The sequence below is a fragment of the Ranitomeya variabilis genome, chromosome 4 (assembly GCF_051348905.1).
Source record: "Ranitomeya variabilis isolate aRanVar5 chromosome 4, aRanVar5.hap1, whole genome shotgun sequence".
NCBI lineage: Eukaryota > Metazoa > Chordata > Amphibia > Anura > Dendrobatidae > Ranitomeya > Ranitomeya variabilis.
The window spans coordinates 187,837,047-187,856,973 of NC_135235.1; the positions used below are offsets into that span (position 1 = coordinate 187,837,047).

Here is a 19,927-nt window from a genome sequence, read left to right on the forward strand (position 1 = left end):
AAATATAATTTTTATTATTATTATTATTATTTCTTCCTCCCTTCCCTTGTTGTTTTTTTATTGGTCGGCGGAGAGCTGTGCGCTGTGGGGATTCACAAGTCTGCAGATTTGTAGACTAAGGCCAGGTATTCCCTACAGCCAAATAAAAAAAAAAGTGGGTGGATCATTTTGTATCTTATTGTCATTTTTAGCAATAATTCCGAATATAGCAGCACGGTGGCTCAGTGGATAGCACTGCAGCCTTGCAGCGCTGGGGTCTTGGGTTCTGGGTCCTGGACAACATCTGCAAAGAGTTTGTATGTTCTCCCCGTGTTTGTGTGGGTTTCCTCCCACATTCCAAAGACATTGATAGGGATTTTAGATTGTGAGCCCCATTGGGGACAGCGATGATAATGTGTGCAAACTGTAAAGCACTGCGGAATATGTTAGTGCTATATAAAGATTATTATTATTATATAGCATTTTAAATACACATTCTCAGTACAAAAATGTCACAAATGGACACGTAAACTCTTCTGTGTGTGATCTACTTGAAAAGTGCAGCTAACAAAATATTTATGTACTATGAACTCACTCTGGGGTCTTAGCCCTAAAAGCCGTCCTATAGTAGAATGCCGCTATTTTTGACACATGAATGAAGCTGCTCTTCCTCCCTCAGTGATTCAAACACAGAACTGATATTTCTTCTACTGCCTTTACAGGAAGCTGAGACTGCTCGGCAGTGATTCATTATCACTATAGCCCCTAAGCAGAAAACAAAGAGTTATTCACGCATCCACTTTTTTTCTGCCTACTGGGTGAATTCTGACAATATTCCATGTACTAGAGTCCAACTATATAGTCAGCTATGTCTTGCAAATTCTTAGGGCCACATTTAACATTCAGTTGAATTTTTAATAAATAAATTCCAATAAACAATCAATGTACTAAGGGGGAAAGAGGCATCACAAGAAGCTCCTAGACCTCAGCAAAAATTATCTGTACTAATGGCCTCCATATATTGGGAAATAAATCAAGCCAGACATGTCACTGCAAGCAAAGATCACCAAGCTAAGGTTTGCCTACTTTGAACACATCCTACGAAGAAAGCAATTACAGGAGAAAGACATCATGGTCGAAAGATTAGAAGGAACAAGGCGAAGAGGAAGACCAGCACCCCGATCGCTTTCAAGATAATGGCGGAGAAGACCCTGGTGGACCTTGCATAACATCGATCTTCCTACAGAGCGTTCATCCATCAAGTCATCGTTGCTCGAGATGGAGTTGAAGGACGTTAAAAAGTAATAATAATAATAAAACTGGGAAAAGAGACCTTATGGGCCCACAGTTATCAAGTCAACATTTTGTACTCCCTTATTTAGTTTTATGACTCAGAAAAGAATAATGTCATTCCTGCTAGTAAAATCTAATTCACCTCAGCTTCTACTAGCACATTTTATGACCCTCTTGCCCTCTACATATTTTCTGACAACTGTTTTGACTTTTATGCTCCTTTCTGTACAAATAGCATTGTGACTGATAGTAATAGGTATCAAGGGACATGATCCATTGTCTGATCTTCAACACCTATTCTACTCCTGAAAAGAAAAATACATAGACTTTAAGCATTGGAGTAACACACCCCTCAATATATGATTATATGATATATCACCTTCAAATTCAATGGACCATTATTTAAAACCTTCATCTGCGTTAATTGGAAATTGAGCATGGAAAACTCTTCTCCCGGTAACAATTCAAATATATTAAACTGAAGTATTGAAAATGTGACTTGTACATTTAGATCCCCGAAGCTTTCACCTCTTAAAAAAACAAGATTTTTTGTGACCTTGCATTATCATATAACCTGCAATAAAATACTAAAACCATCCAAAGAAGTGGAATTAAAAAGATTTACAGGATATTTGGGAGGAGAAAATTTCATCGAAGCTCTATGAAAACCTGTGTTTTAAAATGGATAATTTATGTTCTGTCTGGACAACTTCAGCTTCTATTTAAAGAGATACATAGATTTTGTCTTATTTCAAAGAAAACCCAATAATATTTCCTAGGGGCATGGCTGTCATGGGGCTGGCAAGGCATGTGTCATGTATCTTAGTTGCTGGATATCAAGTAGGGCTCCTACAAGCCTCGCTGCCTTGGTCAAGGTATATAGAAAAAGGGCTGAGGAATTTCAAGGAAACAGAAAACCAATAATCATGGTAACAATCTGGCCCTATTCACTTGTATTGTACTGAGATGGAGTAGCGACATCTGGCGAACTTTGGTCGAGCGACACGTATAAGGTTACCATATAATAAGTCACACTAACGTTTTTTTTTTCTCATCCAAGCAAATTGATCCATTTATGCTAATCACATTTGGATTGAAGTTTGATTAGAGTGTGATCTGATTTTCTTGGGAGGTGGAAAAACAAATAAGTTTCTCCTCCACTATGTCCATTTAGTCTGTCCATGAAAATCGGACCCCACTCAGATGCCATCCGATGTTTTCTACAGACCCACAGACTTGCCTTCAAATGTCAGAAACAAAATACGCATGCTGCAATTTTTTTTCCTTGGACCACTCGGAATGAGAAAAAAATTGGACACGTGGACGGTCTCATTGAATAACATGGGGACGAATGCTATCCATCAAAACAACGGTTAGCACTCATCTGATTCTTACGGTCATGTGCATGAGCCTTTAGACAATTTTTTAAAATGCTGATAAATGAAATGAAACGATCGTTTCCCCCACTTCTGCAATAAAGCATTACATGGCACCTATTAAAATAAATGGCCAAATGATAGCAGAAGGGCAAACTTTACGTAGCTCTAACATCTGGATTATTATATGGGGTCCTTAATTACATTCTTATTAAACAATGTTAAAACGATTCAGCATTGATAGCAAACTTGATCAATCTATACATTTATGTTCTTATCCACATATGTGGAAATTCTTAGATGATTTTTTGTAAATGGACTTCCCATGTCTACCCGAAATTGATCACTTTCATGTACAATTGAATTACCATTTAAAGAGAAATTGTCAACTCTTCTGATATGTCAGTTTTAGATACCAATGCAAAAAAAATACTTGGATGACTTTTCTTTCAAACTTTGTATTTTGTCATTGATCTGGTATTCCTCCCCAAAATATATGAATAGACTGATAAATGGAGGGGGGTTCACTTTTTCAAAAGGGCTGGGACATAGAAGTGACTCGTGTTTGTAGAGAAGTGCCCCTAAATAGAGTTCCAAATAAGGATGTTCCAGAATTATTATTTCATGACAGATATATGCATTTACTAAAACAGTCATGTCACAAGAGCTCACAGGATCTTCTCAAATCATTTCAGGATTTTGTTCCGGTAAAGAATATTTAATAATTTTCATCCTATATGGCAGGTACAGTTCTTTGTAAGAAAAATTACAGTTTAGCAGTAATCAAGATATTTATGTTTCTTTTTTCCTTCATTTTTGGAAGTAATTAATCATCATCATCCTATAATGTTCATTATCTTTAAATACGTATGTTATATATCAAAACAATGTAATGCAGGGATTAGAACACTTATCATTTGGTTCCAAAATTTCTTTCACTGATAGAGAGATTCCTAACACCTCTTTACCAGAAATTGGCAGCTACATGGCGTTAAATGGCTCCTACCTCCGTTCTAAAACTTACATCCTATCACGCGGATTGCACACTCACTCTTCACACACTCATTTAGAAGACCTTAGCCTTGGGACCACCTACACAGGGGTGGTTTTCCTGTTTAGAGTGTTGGTGTTTGAACCGTCCTTGCCCAGGGTGCCTGTGTTTGAGGCTGGTCCTGTGACGGTGACGGTGACCCCAGGTTCCTTGGGAAAGCAGTTGTGCAGCTGTAAAAAACTGTGATCCCCACGCTCTGTGTTGTACAGACTGCTAACATTAGCCTTGGAGGTATCTCTTGACAAGGTGTACATGGAGATATCAGTAGATGGTATCCCTTTCACTCCAACTGGAGAAGTGTCCCTTGATTGAGAAGGTTCGGTGGATCTTGAGCTTGATCTAGAGCGCCGGCGGTATCGAAAACGATAGCTTGGTAAACGTAGAATGGCTGACGGGTTTTTGATCAGCTCAGTACGTGATTTACAATGTGCTTCTCTGTTCTTTTCTATGTAGATATTAACAGCAAGGACTCCAATCATTTCAGCAATGATAAAAGAAAGTCCTCCAAAATAAAAGGACCAACCATATGAATAATGACTTTTCTTCTCATCATCTCGTTTTGTACCAGGATCCCCGGCATTGGCAGAAATGTAAACAATGACACCAATAATGTTGCTTAAACCTGCCAATAGATGGGAAGGCAAAAAAGTTAGTACCAAATCTATAAAAAAAAATTTATATCACAGTGTAACAATTATTCAGCTGTGAACATCCATTGCTTAAAATAAAGCAGAGACTTCTGTTTATAGTCAACCATTTTTTTCTTAGTTTGGAAAACCATCTAAACAACATTACTATCTTATTCATACTAATAAATTACTAATAATGATTGTCAGCAGGAGTAGTCTAAGGAGCTGTAAAACCAATATCAACTTTATACCTAAGTGCAACTCACAAAAGCAGTCTGTGTACAAAAGGGAACAATTCTTAAAAGATCTTAGCAACTCATTATTATGATGATTCATAGGTCAAAAAGTCTATTGCTGTTATTACCTGTGGCTATGACATGCAAAGTATTAATTTAATTTAGCAATGGGCATTCTTACATATTTGTGACTACATTGATGTACATTATTAAACTTGGATTATTCCTCAGCGCTGTTACCTGAGCTTAGTTTTCTGGGGGTAGGGTAGACCCTTATGAATGACATATGTACCCCACATCTTGAAACCCGTTTACTAATAAGTGACTAGAATACTGTACATTATTTTTTTGTCATTTGGGAGGGAGCTGGACTGCCCATCTCTATGCCTCTACACACTACTGAATTATACTAAAGTATGGAAGTATGGTATATGGTCAAAATTAAAACATTTTGATATATGGCAAAAATTGTGATATTTTTTTTGACACCACAATGGTCTTTTTGTTGAATTTGCCTTTTACACATAACTGGGTTGCTGTGTGACTGTTTGTTTTGTGGCTTTTACAACACGCTAGGTTAGGGGTGTACTAGGGTAATTAGGGCTAGCCGTCGATGAGTGGGGGTGCCATACCACAGAAACTAAGGGTGCAAACTAGTGATGAGCGAATATACTGATTACTCGAGATTTCTCGAGCATGCTCCGGGGTCCTCCGAGTATTTTTTAGTGCTCGGAGTTTTAGTTTTTAGCGCCGCAACTGAATGATTTACATCTGTTAGCCAGCATAAGTACATGTGGGGATTTCCTAGCAACCAGGCAACCCCCACATGTACTTATGCTGGTTAACATATGTAAATCATTCAGCTGCGGTGCTAAAAACTAAAACTCCAAGCACTAAAAAATACTCGGAGGACCCCCGAGCATGCTCGAGAAATCTCGAGTAACGAGTATATTCGTTCATCACTAGTGCCAACCTCCACTGCTTGGTAGGGCATCCGCTAAGCTAGTCTAGGACATATTAGGCCATATATTTCATATGTTTCTATTGCTCTTTTAGTGGTATACTCCTCCTTTTACTCACACTCGTGTTGTATTGTTTTTAAGATATGCAAGCTTTTTAAACTTTCTATTAAAGTTATTTTTAAGGGTTTTTTCTCTCCTGTTTTTGCCGTAATTGTGGACCTTATTCTATAGTTCTGTGGTTTAAATGAAATCAAGACCCCATCAACTAGTCAAAAGGTTATTTGCATATGAAAGACAGACTGTTAAAATACTTTTTTAAACATCTATTTAGGTCACAAACAACATAAAGGGCTTGATAGGCAGGGCAGTTAGCAAGAAATATACAAATGTTGGTGGGTTGGAGAGCATGTGGCACCTGTCAGGATCTCTTTAATTAAGAAGCATATTACAAGGTAGCTGCAATTTTCAGCTTAACGGGAATATGTCAGCATGATCCAGCCCTTCAAACTGATTCTATGGTGAGGTTACTGTTTGAAACATAGTACAGTCTATACCTATTATTAGCAAAATTCAATCAAATTGAATTACATGTTTTAATTCATATGCACATGTGCTCTGGGTGTGATTAGAGCACTTCCCAAGTCTCTGCCTGCCTGGCTCTATTCTAAACCCAACTCAACTTCCTCTTCCTGACTGACCACTGTAGGGATTCACGCTCTCCGGTAGGCATTAGGCAGCATTCACACACTCACTGGATTGTTGGGTCAAAAAAGTGACATTTATTTCCATTGGTGTCACAGCACAAAATTAAAACCATAAACACAAAATCCCTAGCCTTGTCCAGTGACAAGTGATACTTGCAGTTTGGTGCACATGACTAGTGTTGAGCGATACCGTCCGATACTTGAAAGTATCGGTATCGGAAAGTATCGGCCGATACCGGCAAAGTATCGGATCTAATCCGATACCGATACCCGATACCAATACAAGTCAATGGGACTCAAGTATCGGACGGTATCCCTGATGGTTCCCAGGGTCTGAAGGAGAGGAAACTCTCCTTCAGGCCCTGGGATCCATATTAATGTGTAAAATAAAGAATTAAAATAAAAAATATTGCTATACTCACCTCTCCGACGCAGCCTGGACCTCACCGAGGGAACCGGCAGCATTATTTGCTTAAAATGCGCGCGTTTACTGCCTTCCGTGACGTCACGGCTTGTGATTGGTTGCGTGCCGCCCAAGTGGCCACGACACGACCAATCACAGCAAGCTGTGACGTAATTTTCAGGTCCTGAATGCAGAATTAGGCATTCAGGACCTGAAATTACGTCACGGCTTGCTGTGATTGGTCGCGTCGCGGTCACATGGGCGGCACGCAACCAATCACAAGCCGTGACGTAATTTTAAAATGCGCGCGTTTCCTGCCTCCCGTGACGTCACGGCTTGTGATTGGTCGCGTCGCCCATGTGACCGCGACGCGACCAATCACAAGCCGTAACGTAATTTTAAAATCCTGAATGCCTAGAATTAGGCATTCAGGACCTGAAAATTACGTCACTGCTTGCTGTGATTGGTCGTGTCGTGGCCACATGGGCGGCACGCGACCAATCACAAGCCGTGACGTCACGGAAGGCAGTAAACGCGCGCATTTTAAGCAAAGAAGGCTGCCGGTTCCCTCGGTAAGGTGCAGGCTGCGTCGGAGAGGTGAGTATAGCAATATTTTTTATTTTAATTCTTTATTTTACACATTAATGTTGTTTCGATACCGATACCCGATACCACAAAAGTATCGGATCTCGGTATCGGAATTCCGATACCCGCAAGTATCGGCCGATACCCGATACTTGCGGTATCGGAATGCTCAACACTACACATGACCTGTGCAGTCTCTTTTCAGAGAGGGATTCTGGCTTGCTTCTCTCTCCAGCTCCAATACAATGCAATCTGGCCAGCTTTCCCATCTGACTAAGGTGAATTGCTAGCTAGTCTAGTTATATGCAGAGCTAGTGACTTGTACTTAATCAGAGTCTGTAAAGATGGGGCTCAGTGTAAGGTTGGGCTCCTCGTAAGGTGGAGCTCAGCGTAAGGTGGGGCTCAGCATGAAATAGAGCTAAAGAGGCAGAGACTTGTGAAGTTCTTTGACAGTCCCAGAGCACTTAAGCATTTAAGTTTAATTTGCATGTGAAAAGAACAATCTTTAAGCCAAGGAGCAATAGATTGCATACAGTAAGTAAAGTAGAAATTGCATTATGTTTCATTCATCAACATATAAATAATTTTGGGGTCCGGATCATGCTGACAGAACCCTTTCAATTATAAAAGCCTTTGAAAACACAAATACATATAAATGTATGTCCATGCTGTAGTATTGATATGAAAGGCTTTCCTAATGTAATGCCTACATAACTATCCTACTTCTGCCAAACCTTCCCTCTCTTGCTTCCGCACCTCTGCATGCCAGTCCTCTGGGCGCAGCTTCAGCATTGAAAAGTCAAGACTTTATTCAGTGCCTGAATTGTAATCAATTAGTTTCCTTGCCAGCGCATTCACACCCCGGACGTAACATCACCAGTGGATGTGATTACAGCTGTGATTATTCAGTACCGCTGCTCTGCCCAGATGAGTGGAACGAAATGAAAAAGTTCTTAAGACAGGTTCCCATTAGTGTAATCATTTCTATATGCAGGAAAGCGTCATATACTGTGTGATAGGGAAGGCAGCGCAGTTGCTGAAGGACAGTCAAAGAGAACTTCTAATCTTTCACATCTCCTTATCCCTGTTCTGTTTTTAAAATAGCAACTAAACAAGTCAGGAGGTTTAGGGTGGATACACAAGCGGCAGATTCTGTTGCAGAAAACCAGTTCCATTTATCTGAATAGAGTCGCTTTGGCGGCATGCTCGCGGGTTTTAGGAAGTTTCATTCAGATCAATGTGACAGTGGCAGAAATATCTACAACAAAATCTATCATGGGTGAACCCACCTTTAACCTTTCCACTTCTTTCATCAGTCAATCATTTTTCACTAAATGAGCATTCATGACCCATGTAAACACTGGTGTGAAAAGACGACGACTGAGCAAGTGCTTGTTGGTAGACTGATCGTAACTTTCATGTTGCTTAAAAATAATTTCTGTCATCAACATATCTCCATGTGGAATGTGCAAACTGTATGGAGACCAAACAATTGTATTAATCATCATTAGTTAAAGAGGTGGTCCGGCACCTAAAATGTACTTTCTAACTATCTAATTTTATACCCTAACAACTTTTGTAATTTGATTTATTACAAAACACCCTACATTTCTCTCGATTTAGCTAATCCCTAAATCCTTGGATCACTGAAGATGTCCTGGATCCTGGGTGATGGATGCTGTGAGAGATGTGAGTGCAGCACTGGCACTCTGTTTATATCTCTGCTCCCATAGTTTCTGTGAATGAAGTTGCGTCTTCAGGGGTGGTGCTAGAAACAATGAGTGACATCAGCACTGCTCGACAGTTTCTAGCATCGCCATCAAACTGTCATCAGGAGTGGTGCTAGTGTCACTCACTGGTTGTAAATTCAACAGAATCTGCAAAAGGAGACCTCTGACACAAAGGTGTACATAGCTTTATCTACATAACACAGAAGATAAGAGCAGCACTCTCAACGCCATCCCAACTTTGTTCTGCTCATTGCAATGTAATATAGCTGCCAATTTCTTCACAGTTTAGTGTGGCTCTGTGATTTTCTTTTGTGTGAATTACATTTATTGCAGTATTATTGGATCTCATCTTTCAAGCAAGTCATATTAAGGCCGGGGTCACACTTGCGAGTGCAAGGAGAGAAACTCGCGCTAGTCTCTTGCATCAATACCCGGCACTGCCGCCGGCACGCTCCAATCCCGAGTGCCAGCGGCAGTGCCGGGTATTGATGAGAGAGACTTGCGCGAGTTTCTTGCATTGCACTCACAAGTGTGACCCCGGCTTTACTTTGTTTCCCAACAAGTGGTTTATTGGACAGAAGCCTCTTAGATGTGTTGCTGGCTAATGTTTTCTTTTTATATTTTGAGCTTTGCTTCATACACAAATAAATTATTTAATCCTGTAAAGCAGAATATAGTTAGACAGTGAATGTAGCGTGAGATGCTTCTCACCTGCAGCAACAAAAAGAATTCCAGCCCCCAAAATAATGTTGCGCTTGGATTTGTAAACACGACTGGCAGCAACACAAAGGCCCCCGAGTAATAGGAGCATGGCACTGAGGATAGGGAAGATGCTCGAGGCACGAACCACACCTGATATATATAAAAAAAAGGGAATCAGTATTTATGCTACATAACAAAGTTTTGGTATCCAAGTTATAAAAAGGGATGTATATAGAGAAGATAATTGTACTGGACAGTGAAGTGACACTAGTAGACAACCAAGAAGTACAGTAATAACTTCAGTAATAGCGGAAGACAGATGGTGGTATAAATTGGACCAACATCATACTGGACGGCGGCTTTTCTGATCCGAGCGTGGCAGCGCCATGCATTTCTATGCAGCTGTCAAGCTTCGGTCAGGAGAGATGCCGGCCAGTTCGTGCATTGCGATACGATCTTGCTCCTATTGACTGCGCCTATAGAATGAACACTTGGTATGGCATCTCTATGGATTGATCTTGCAGCCATTCCCAAGTGACACGGATCAACTATGTCTGCAGCATTGCATATTGAATGTGGTTCCAAACTGCAGTGGTTTAGGAAAGACCAAAGTATTTTGAAGATACCACTGTAGGACCTTACCTCCTGAGGAGCCACTGCGTTTTGATTTTGTGTACAACCATAGGTATTTAAAAATAATTTGTAAACTTAGAGAAATATCAGAAAGAAAGAGTAAGATAATAGAATAGATAATAACGGCGATAACAGTATTTTTTCAGACTTTTTTTCCCATTGACTTTCTAAGATCTATGATCTGAAATTGTACAGTATAGTTCCAAGTCCATTTCATTAATTTATTTATTTTTACTAAGAAGCAAGGCTTCGGAATCCAGGCACACAGGGAAAAGTGAGCACCCAACACTTAATAAATTATAACAGCATCTAATATTATAAGTCTATATGATAAAGCTCGTATAACTGCCAACAGAAGATGAGAAACTATGAGTGGGATTTGAAAACATGGTCTACAAGGTCTAGTTAAGACAAGTCTTTAGAAATACATCTTGGAAATTACTCGATCTTTTGGTGTTTAAGAGTTGAAACCCATTCAGTCTGTATCCTAATAAATGTTGTTGGGCAATGACTGAGAATTCCTACAAACTTTTTTTGTCTGATCATCAGCTTGTGTAAAGTGGTCTTCAACTATCTAATTATGTAAATTGGATTGGCAGTGCCAATGCTCATATTAGGGGCAGCAAAAGAAATATGTGTAAACATACAGTGTTCAAAATGAGGATAGAAAATGTACCTCTTATTTATACAAAACTATGTGGCTTGTATTTTATTTTCATGAATATATCCGGTTTAAAAAAAAAACACTTTCAAGTACTTCTAGGGAATTCTGAATTACCTTTTCAGGACCCTTAAGTATTGTCAAGAACACCCTGGAGGAACCGGCATTTTCAAGCACACAACGATCCAGCGATGTCAGCGGGTGATCAAGCGACGAAAGAAAGTTCCATACGATCTGCTACGACGTACGATTCTCAGCAGGATCCCTGATCGCTGCTGCGTGTCAGACACTGCGATATCGTAACGATATCGCTAGAACGTCACGAATCGTACCGTCGTAGCGATCAAAATTGCACTGTGTGACGGTACCCTTAGGGAAGAAGTCCATTGATTTTAAAGAGAACAATGCAATGGTTTACTTTCCCGGTGGCAGAGCTGCAGGGAAATCGAACATTTGCTACAACTGTATGTATGCTAACAGTGAACAAACATTTCTTATCCTTGCTCTCATTATCTGAGGCTCTGTTCATATCTGTGTTGGTATTTCTGTATTCTGGCTCATTAGGGTATGCGAACACATATTTTTGAAGACGGTGTATCCACTCAGTTTTAAATGCTGGAGAGCGCCCAGCGATGTCCAACAGACCCTACTGACTTTATGGAGGTCTCCTGAATTTCTATCATGGGGCCCAGCATTTTATCGGACAAGATTTTTCTGGCAATCATGTTTGGCGACAACATTTAACAGTGTCTTGCGAAGCATTGCAAATTTGAAAACATGATCTTTGTGACAATGAACAAGATACCATTTTCATAAAAGTAGCTACTAGTGATGGGCGAACATGCTTGGTTAACGTCTTATGCCCGGGTGGTATCTGAGTATCTTGGGCGTGCTCATATATTTTGCTAGCGCCCCCATGGCTACATGTTAGACAGCCTCAACACATGTGGGACTTCCCTAACAAACAGGCAATAACACATGTGTTCAGGCTGTCTAACAGCTGCAAATCATGTAGCCGAACATAATATATGAGCATGCCCAGATACTAACACACGCGAGCATGCTCTGATAAGACAATTTCTGAGCACGTTCGCCTATCGCTACTAGCTACCAATAACCTAAGCTATTAACAAAAAATAAGAAAATCAATTCTGGATCTTGTAATAAATAATGATGAATCACTAGAACTGATGAAGATTTATGTGATCTGATGCCTTAGCTTTAGTTGGAATTCAATTAATAGTATTGACTATCTGTCATGATGGATTTTTGCTTGACAAAAACATACTGCTGCAGAAAAAGGCAAACACAAAAAAAAAAAAAAACTTAAAGAATCAAGGATCCCTAAAATATAACTTTTAGTTAAATAAAGCTAAAACATTCTATTTTCATTAAAACAGTATTATACGAAGGGACAAAAATGTGTGCCTATTGGACCCTAGAAGGTCACTATAATGAACCCTACCTGGCAGTGGAGGTTGGCACCCTAAATTACTGCGGTAGGTGCCCCCACTCCTCAACGGCTCAGCCTAAAGGCCCCTAATAATATCTACAATAACGGAAACCTGGTGAGCCCTAGGAAAAATACCTATAAACAGACCTGCCTAGCAGTGGAGGTAGACACCCTAATTTTCAGCGGTAGGTGCCCCCACTCCTCGACGGCTAGCCCTAAGGTCCCTGCCAGTCCCTGCAATGGAGACAAAACAAATAAACAAAAAGAAGTGTCCCAATACACCCTAATACCCGTGAAAAAACAAAATCCAAAAAAGTGAATTTTTTATAAAATATAAATTATCAGAATTTGTAGTTGCAATAGACTGATCCGGCAATGGAAGTAGATCAGAAAAAAAATATAGGCGGGTAGATCGGATGTACACTATAATATATTATTGTCCAAGCGATAGTGTTTCTATAGGGTTCCCCAGACAGTAAAAGCTATTTAGTAGGAGACATCACAGCATAGAGATGCATATCAAAAGGACACAATCATCCCTTTAAGCATGAAATAGTTAGTGCAGCATTCCATACCAATCTGTTTGTTGTGGTGTCCCACCATATAGTTCAGAAAAACCAAAGCAATAATAGCCATATAGCTTTCTCAGACACAAAGAATTATCCAGAAAATAGTACCACAGCATAACAATACATAGTATGAGGATACAATCATCTTTCTAAAAAGAAAAAGACTAATGTAACATCCTCGGTAGCTGTACTCATCTATTTGCTGTGATGTCAGATCCCATTGTCCAGGGAAGCCCAAGTATAGCGGTCACGAGATGAAACTGGCGCTAATCAAAGTCCATGATATCCCCAACACAATGCATTGGGGTTTGAGCAGATCTCGTGTGGTAGCACGGAGGAAACTATAACCAGATAAATTTACTTGTGGTGGCTGTATGAGCCCAAAATTGACATATGCACTGAGGCACTTTGGCAAGGATTTCTGGTCAGGTTATTTAACCGGGATATTAACTGGGAATATTATCGCAGTATCTACAGAAACGCCATTTGAGGCTTATATGGTATGAGCCTTATGGGTTGGATTTTATAACTAGCCATGTATATGCACTAAAGCACTTTGGTCGGGGTTTCTTTTTAGATCATGTGCCAGGGATATTATCTAAGGAAGTTATGGTAATGTCTATAGAAGCACCACAGTTGCCACAGGGTTATATTATATAGTTGCCTGTGTAGCCACACATGATTTGTATTAGATTGGAGGCATTTCTACATTTTTTGTGTATTTGAACTAAGGTTTTTATCTTTTTGATATAAATAAAAATATTTGTTTTAAAACAAAGTATTATGTGGCCTGTCTAATAATTTGGGGGGCCTTTTTGTGGTTGTTAGGTCTGTTTATAGGTATTTTCCTAGGGCTCACCAGGTTTCCGGTTATTGTAGATATTATTAGGGGCCTTTAGGCTGAGAAGTGGGGGCGCCTACCGCAGTAATTTAGGGTGCCAATCTCCACTGTCAGGTAGGGTTCATTATAGTGACCTTCTAGGGTCCAATAGGCACACATTTTTGTCCCTTCGTATAATACTGTTTTAATGAAAATATAATTTTTTAACTTTATTTAATTAAAAGTTATATTTTAGGGATCCTTGATTCTTTAGGTTTTTTGTGTTTTCTCTAGGATTCTGCTTTACCATATGTGGTTTTGTGTACGTGTACGTCAGGAACATGACAGGGTTTGCAGGAGATAGGCAATTAACCCCTTTCTGACCTCGGACAGGATAGTACGTCCGAAGTCAGAAGCCCCGCTTTGATGCGGGCTCCGGCGGTGAGCCTGCATCAAAGCCGGGACATGTCAGCTGTTATGAACAGCTGACATGTGCCGTAATAGGCGCAGGCAGAATTGCGATCTGCCCGCGCCTATTAACTAGTTAAATGCCGCTGTCAAACGCAGACAGCGGCATTTAACTACCGATTCCGGCCGGGCGGCCGGAAATGATCGCATCGCCGACCCCCGTCACATGATCGGAGGTTGGCGATGCTTCAGAATAGTAACCATAGAGGTCCTTGAGACCTCTTTGGCTACTGATCCCCGGCAGCTGTTAGCGCTACCCTGTGGTCGGCGCTCACAGCACACCTGCAATTCTGCTACATAGCAGCGAACATCAGATTGCTGCTATGTAGCAGAGGCGATCATGTTGTGCCAGCTTCTAGCCTTCTATGGAGGCTATAGAAGCATGGCAAAAGTTAAAAAAAGTAAAAAAAATTTGAAAAAAATAAAAAAAATATAAGTTTAAAACACCCCCTTTTCGCCCCAATCAAAATAAATCAATAAAAAAAAATCAAACCTACACATATTTGGTATCGCCGCGTTCAGAATCACCCCATCTAGCAATAAAAAAAAGCATTAACCTGATCGCTAAACGGCGTAGCGAGAAAAAAATTTGAAACGCCAGAATTACGTTTTTTTGGTCGCCGCGACATTGCATTAAAATGCAATAACGGGCGATCAAAAGAATGTATCTGCACCGAAATGGTATCATTAAAAATGCCAGCTCAGAATGCAAAAAATAAGCCCTCAACCAACCCCAGATCATGTAAAATGGAGACACTACGAGTATCAGAATATTGCGCAATTTTTTTATTTTTTTTTTTAGCAAAGTTTGGAATTTTTTTCACCACTTAGATAAAAAATAACCTAGTCATGTTAGGTGTCTATGAACTCATACTGACCTGGAGAATCATAATGGCAGGTCAGTTTTAGCATTTAGTGAACCTAGCAAAAAAGCCAAACAAAAAACAAGTGTGGGACTGCACTTTTTTGCAATTTCACTGCACTTGGATTTTTTTTTCCCATTTTCTAGTACACGACATGGTAAAACCAATGATGTCGTTCAAAAGTACAACTCGTCCAGCAAAAAATAAGCCCTCACATGGCCAAATTGACGGAAAAATAAAAAAGTTATGGCTCTGGGAATGAGGGGAGCGAAAAATGAACACGGAAAAATGGAGAATCCTAAGGTCATGAAGGGGTTAAGGGTTTAATTTAGCCATGGGCTGATATTAATAGCCTAGGAAGGGGCCATCTCCTACACTGGAAAAATCAGCCCTCAGTCATCCCAGAAATAGCACATCAATTAGATGCGCCAATTCTGGCTTTTAACTTTGGCTCATTCCACTTGCCATGGTGTGGTGGCAAGTGGAGTAATAGTTTCGGTGTTGAAGTCAGCTTTGTAATGTCAGTGGACACCAAACCCAGGGGTTAGTAATGGAGAGGCCACTATAAGACACCCCCATTAGTAACCCCATAAGTTTAAGTTAAAAAAATAAACACACAGAACAAAGTCCTTTATTTGAACAAAAAGATCTCTGACCTTCTTTTATCCATTTATTAATTTCCAAAGAAAACTATAAAAAAAGAAATCCTCCCGTCAGCTGATAATTCATATGTACCCCTATGAGCCCAACTCAGCTACATCTGGATGCATTGCTGGGTGGTGACAAAAAATATGACCGCTTAGCCAGGCATCCAAGAGACACTGAGCTGAATGTGAGAACGCAGCTTCAGTGACGAGCGTTGAAGTCAGTAAGGCCGGCGTCACACTGACGTTTTAAACGGCCGAGTGCAATGCGATAAAAAATCGCATTGCACTCGGACCAATGTTCAGCTATGGGGCAGCTCCCACCAGCCGACTTTTTGTCGGCCATTTTCCTTGGTCCGAGACAATCGCAGCATGCTGCGATTGTCTCGGACCGAGGAAAACTCTGGGCTCACTCGCACCAATATAAGCCTATGGGTGCGAGTGAGACAGCGCACACCACTCGGATATCATCCAAGTGCTGTGCGTTATAAGCGGACCCCAGCAATGGAGGAGATGGAGAAATTCTTTTCTCCGCCTCCTCCGCAGCTGTCCTCCGATCCTCCCTGTGCGAGAGAATCGGAGCACAGACGCATGACACTCGGCTCCTGCTCTGCTGCGAGCAGGAGCTGAGTGTCATTAGCATATTGCATCCGATGTTCTCGCATCGGATGCAATATGCTAGTGTGACGCCGGCCTAAGGAGACTGGAGTTCATAGCTGATGAACTCTGGTCACCTTACTGACATCAGTGTTATGATCTGGTGACCTTGGAGCCGCATGAAAACTTTCTCTGGAGTTGGTGGAACCTGTACTGACCGCAAATCCTGAACTAACACCACAACTAGAAGTAGCCGTGGGGTGTGCCTAACAAACCCTAGACACCTCGACACAGGAGGACTAAATACCCCTATAGATGGAAATAGGAATGCTATCTTGCCTCAGAGCAGACCCCCAAAGGATAGGCAGCCCCCCACGAATAATGACTGTGAGTAGGAGAAGAATAGACACACGCAGGTAGAAAACAGGATTTAGCAAAAGAGGCCACTCTAGCTAAATAGGAAAGGATAGGATAGATTACTAGGCGGTCAGTATTAAAACCCTTCCAAAAATATCCACAACAGATAATACAAAAAGTTCCACAATCTAACTAAAGACATGGAATGTATATCTGCCACTCCAGAGAATCCAACAAGACTGAGAAAATACTGACACAATCTAAGCTGGACAAGTAAACACAAAGAATATCACTGAATTGTGAAGCACACAGCATGTGTGCCACAGGAAAAAAAAACAGACACTTATCTTTGCTGATTTGGCAGAAAGGCAGGAGGAACCAGGCAGAGGTCCTACACCTCTCAACAACAATTGACAACTGGCAAGGACTAATGAATCCTGCACACCTAAATACCCCAGTCAGAACTGCAATCAGCAGACACACCTGACCAGGACTGCAACCCAGGGACAACTGCATTACCACCTACTACCACCGGAGGGAACCCAAAAGCAGAATTCACAACACATCAGCACTCGCACCATGAGAAATTTCTTTTGTATAGTATACTATAGTGAAATTAACAATGCCATTTTACAGGAACAGAACATTGGTAGTAATTGGGGGGTTTCAGAAGTCCCTAGCTTCCATGGTAATCCATTGACTCTCTGCTATTGCATAATGGGGAGCTGAAGGACACCTGAACATAATTCAACATAACATAGAACCTTTGACATCTGTGTCAGAGCCTGCCTTTCCTGTCTTTGCTTCTGTCACCAGGTGGTTGCATGCTCTTGTTGCGTACGACACAAAATGACAACTCCAGTTTTGTGTCTTCTTTTTCTCATAGTTTGGTCAGTACTAGGAGATCAGGAGTTAACTGTTTAGTGTTTGCTTACTTCTGTGTGTCCTGGGTGGGGTTAAATGCTATTTAAGCTCTTAAAAGTCAGCTGTCTACTGCCAGTTATAATTTGACCTGCTCCAAGAGAATAGCTCAGCATCCTGCTTTGACTCTATGTACATATTCCTGATTTTTGAAGGCGGATCGTGTTTTTGACTACTCTCCTACCTTTTTTTGTCCCGTATTGACCTCCAGGTTCTGATCCAGGTACTGGACAATTCTACCTGTCAGTTCACACCATCACATGGCAGCTAACTCCATTCCCCCAGCCTAGGGTTCCTTGCTAAGTCCAGATCCCTGTATCAGGGTTAATGGGTGAAGGCCAGGGCAACCTTTTAGATCTGGAAAACAGAGTAGCTAGTGCCAAGCCTGTTCGTGGTAGACCTCTTGAGAGCTGCCATGTAACCAGGTACAGTACTCCCATTACAGAACCACTTATTTGCCACAGTCCAAGATTGACAATGGCATTTAAATGGTTAAACAGCAGCAAAAAGAGCTAGAAGTAGTTGTTTCTGTGATAGGCAGATCCTGGATGCGTAATACAGCCGGCACCTGTCCTCTATGTAGCAGGCTTCATACATCGGCACGTGACGTGATGTAGATGTACAAATGTCAGATGTTGGGAAGGGGCTGCAGCATGGTAATAGATGTTTATAAGTTTAATTACACTTTTTAGTGTCCACATAATATTTTCTACAATTGTAATTGCATAGCGTTATATTTAAAGGGAAAGTTTACCTAAAAAATTAATAAAATTAAAACAATAAAAGTTCTGTATGTAAAATGTGGTTTAAAAGTGTACATCGCATATGTATGATGCTGTACATAACACGGTAAAACTAAGACAAATTACATTTCTATGTTATAAAATACATTTATTTAATAATGTAAAATATTTAAAAAAAATTACAACCAACCAATCCCATTTTTTAAAACAAAAAAATAAATAAATAAGAAAAAGTACAGAAGACAAACTTCATGGAAAAAAAATGAGGGCTGCCATTAAGTGAGAAAGTGAAAAGCCAACAAATAATTTAGAACCTGAAAAATGAAATGTATTTTTAATTAATGCCATGCCTGTTATTTATTAATAGAGGCTACCTCCTGTATAAATGGAGGCTGTCTGTGAGTATTGCACTCATTACTCAGCCTGGCTCTGCACCTATAAGTGTTCAGTCATGTGCATTGCAGATTTTAATCATATATCTTCATACATAAATAACATTTCTTTAATTATTTAAAACCCTGCAAGTAGTGTAAAATGACATTGCCAAACCAATGTGATGGACAAGGTCATGAGAGATTTAGAGCATCCAGTTATTCTATGAGATGTATAAAGTACAGCATGGCTGCATTATGAACCCCTTCATGACCTTTGATTTTAGCTCTTTAGTTTGTATTCCTTTTTTTTCCCCAAGAACCATAACTCTTTTATTTTTTCGCTAATACAGCAGTATGAGGGCTTGTTTTTAGCAGGATGAGTTTTTATTTTGAATGACACCTTTGATTTTACCATATAGTGTAGTGGAAAATGGGAAAAAAATTCAAGTGTGGAGAAATTGCAAAAAAAAGTACAATTCCACAGTTGGATTTTGTATTTTATTATTTACCATGCTCACTATATGGTAAAACTAACCAAGCAATATAATTCTCCAGATCAGTACGAGTACGCACATACCAAATTTGTAGAGTTTTTTTTTTTCATTTAAGTGATGAAAAATTTTAAAAATTAGTAGGCATAAGATTACTTATTTTCAGAGATCCATAGCTTTTTAAATTTTTGGAGTCTGAGGCTGGGTGAGCCTTAATTTATGTGGCTTGAGCTGACATTTTAACTGCTTTCCGTCACCTGCAGTATATGTACAGCGCTGCGGGTGCTGAATCCACATAAACCGCAGTACATATACCTTCTGACGATCAAAATAGCTCAACCTGAGCGCCTCCACGATCAAATAGGGGTGTCAGCGACATTGATGGGAATCGCAGAGGGAGGGAGCTCCCCTCAGAACAACATGATTGCAATAATGTTGTGCCGATTGTTGCCATTTTGACCACAGGATGAAAGATGGCCAAAAGATCACCCATGGTGGTGGCCTGTAAGCTCCTGCTCAGAAGAGGAGATGGCATGCCTCCTCCCTGCCTGTGATGCACTGTTCTAATGCCCTGCAATGCAAAATCATTGCAGAGTATTAGGTCTGCGATCAGGGCAGAAAAAGAAAAAAGTTTTTAAAAAGTTCTTGAAAATTGTAAAAATATATAAAAAAACCAACAAAAT

At 40.3% G+C, this 19,927-nt stretch overlaps 1 protein-coding gene across 1 annotated transcript in view; it reads right to left on the minus strand.

Annotated features, from left to right (window-relative positions):
- Positions 1-3,250: 3,250 nt before the first annotated feature.
- The window catches only part of CACNG8 (calcium voltage-gated channel auxiliary subunit gamma 8), a 175,084-nt gene continuing 158,407 nt past the window's right edge, over positions 3,251-19,927 (minus strand). Inside the window, exons 4-5 of the mRNA XM_077259480.1 lie at positions 9,660-9,800; positions 3,251-4,321 (exon numbers count right to left, since the gene is read on the minus strand). Of these exons, the coding sequence (XP_077115595.1) occupies positions 3,741-4,321; positions 9,660-9,800 (722 nt within the window). The 3' untranslated portion in view covers positions 3,251-3,740. The remainder of the gene's footprint in view (positions 4,322-9,659; positions 9,801-19,927) is intronic.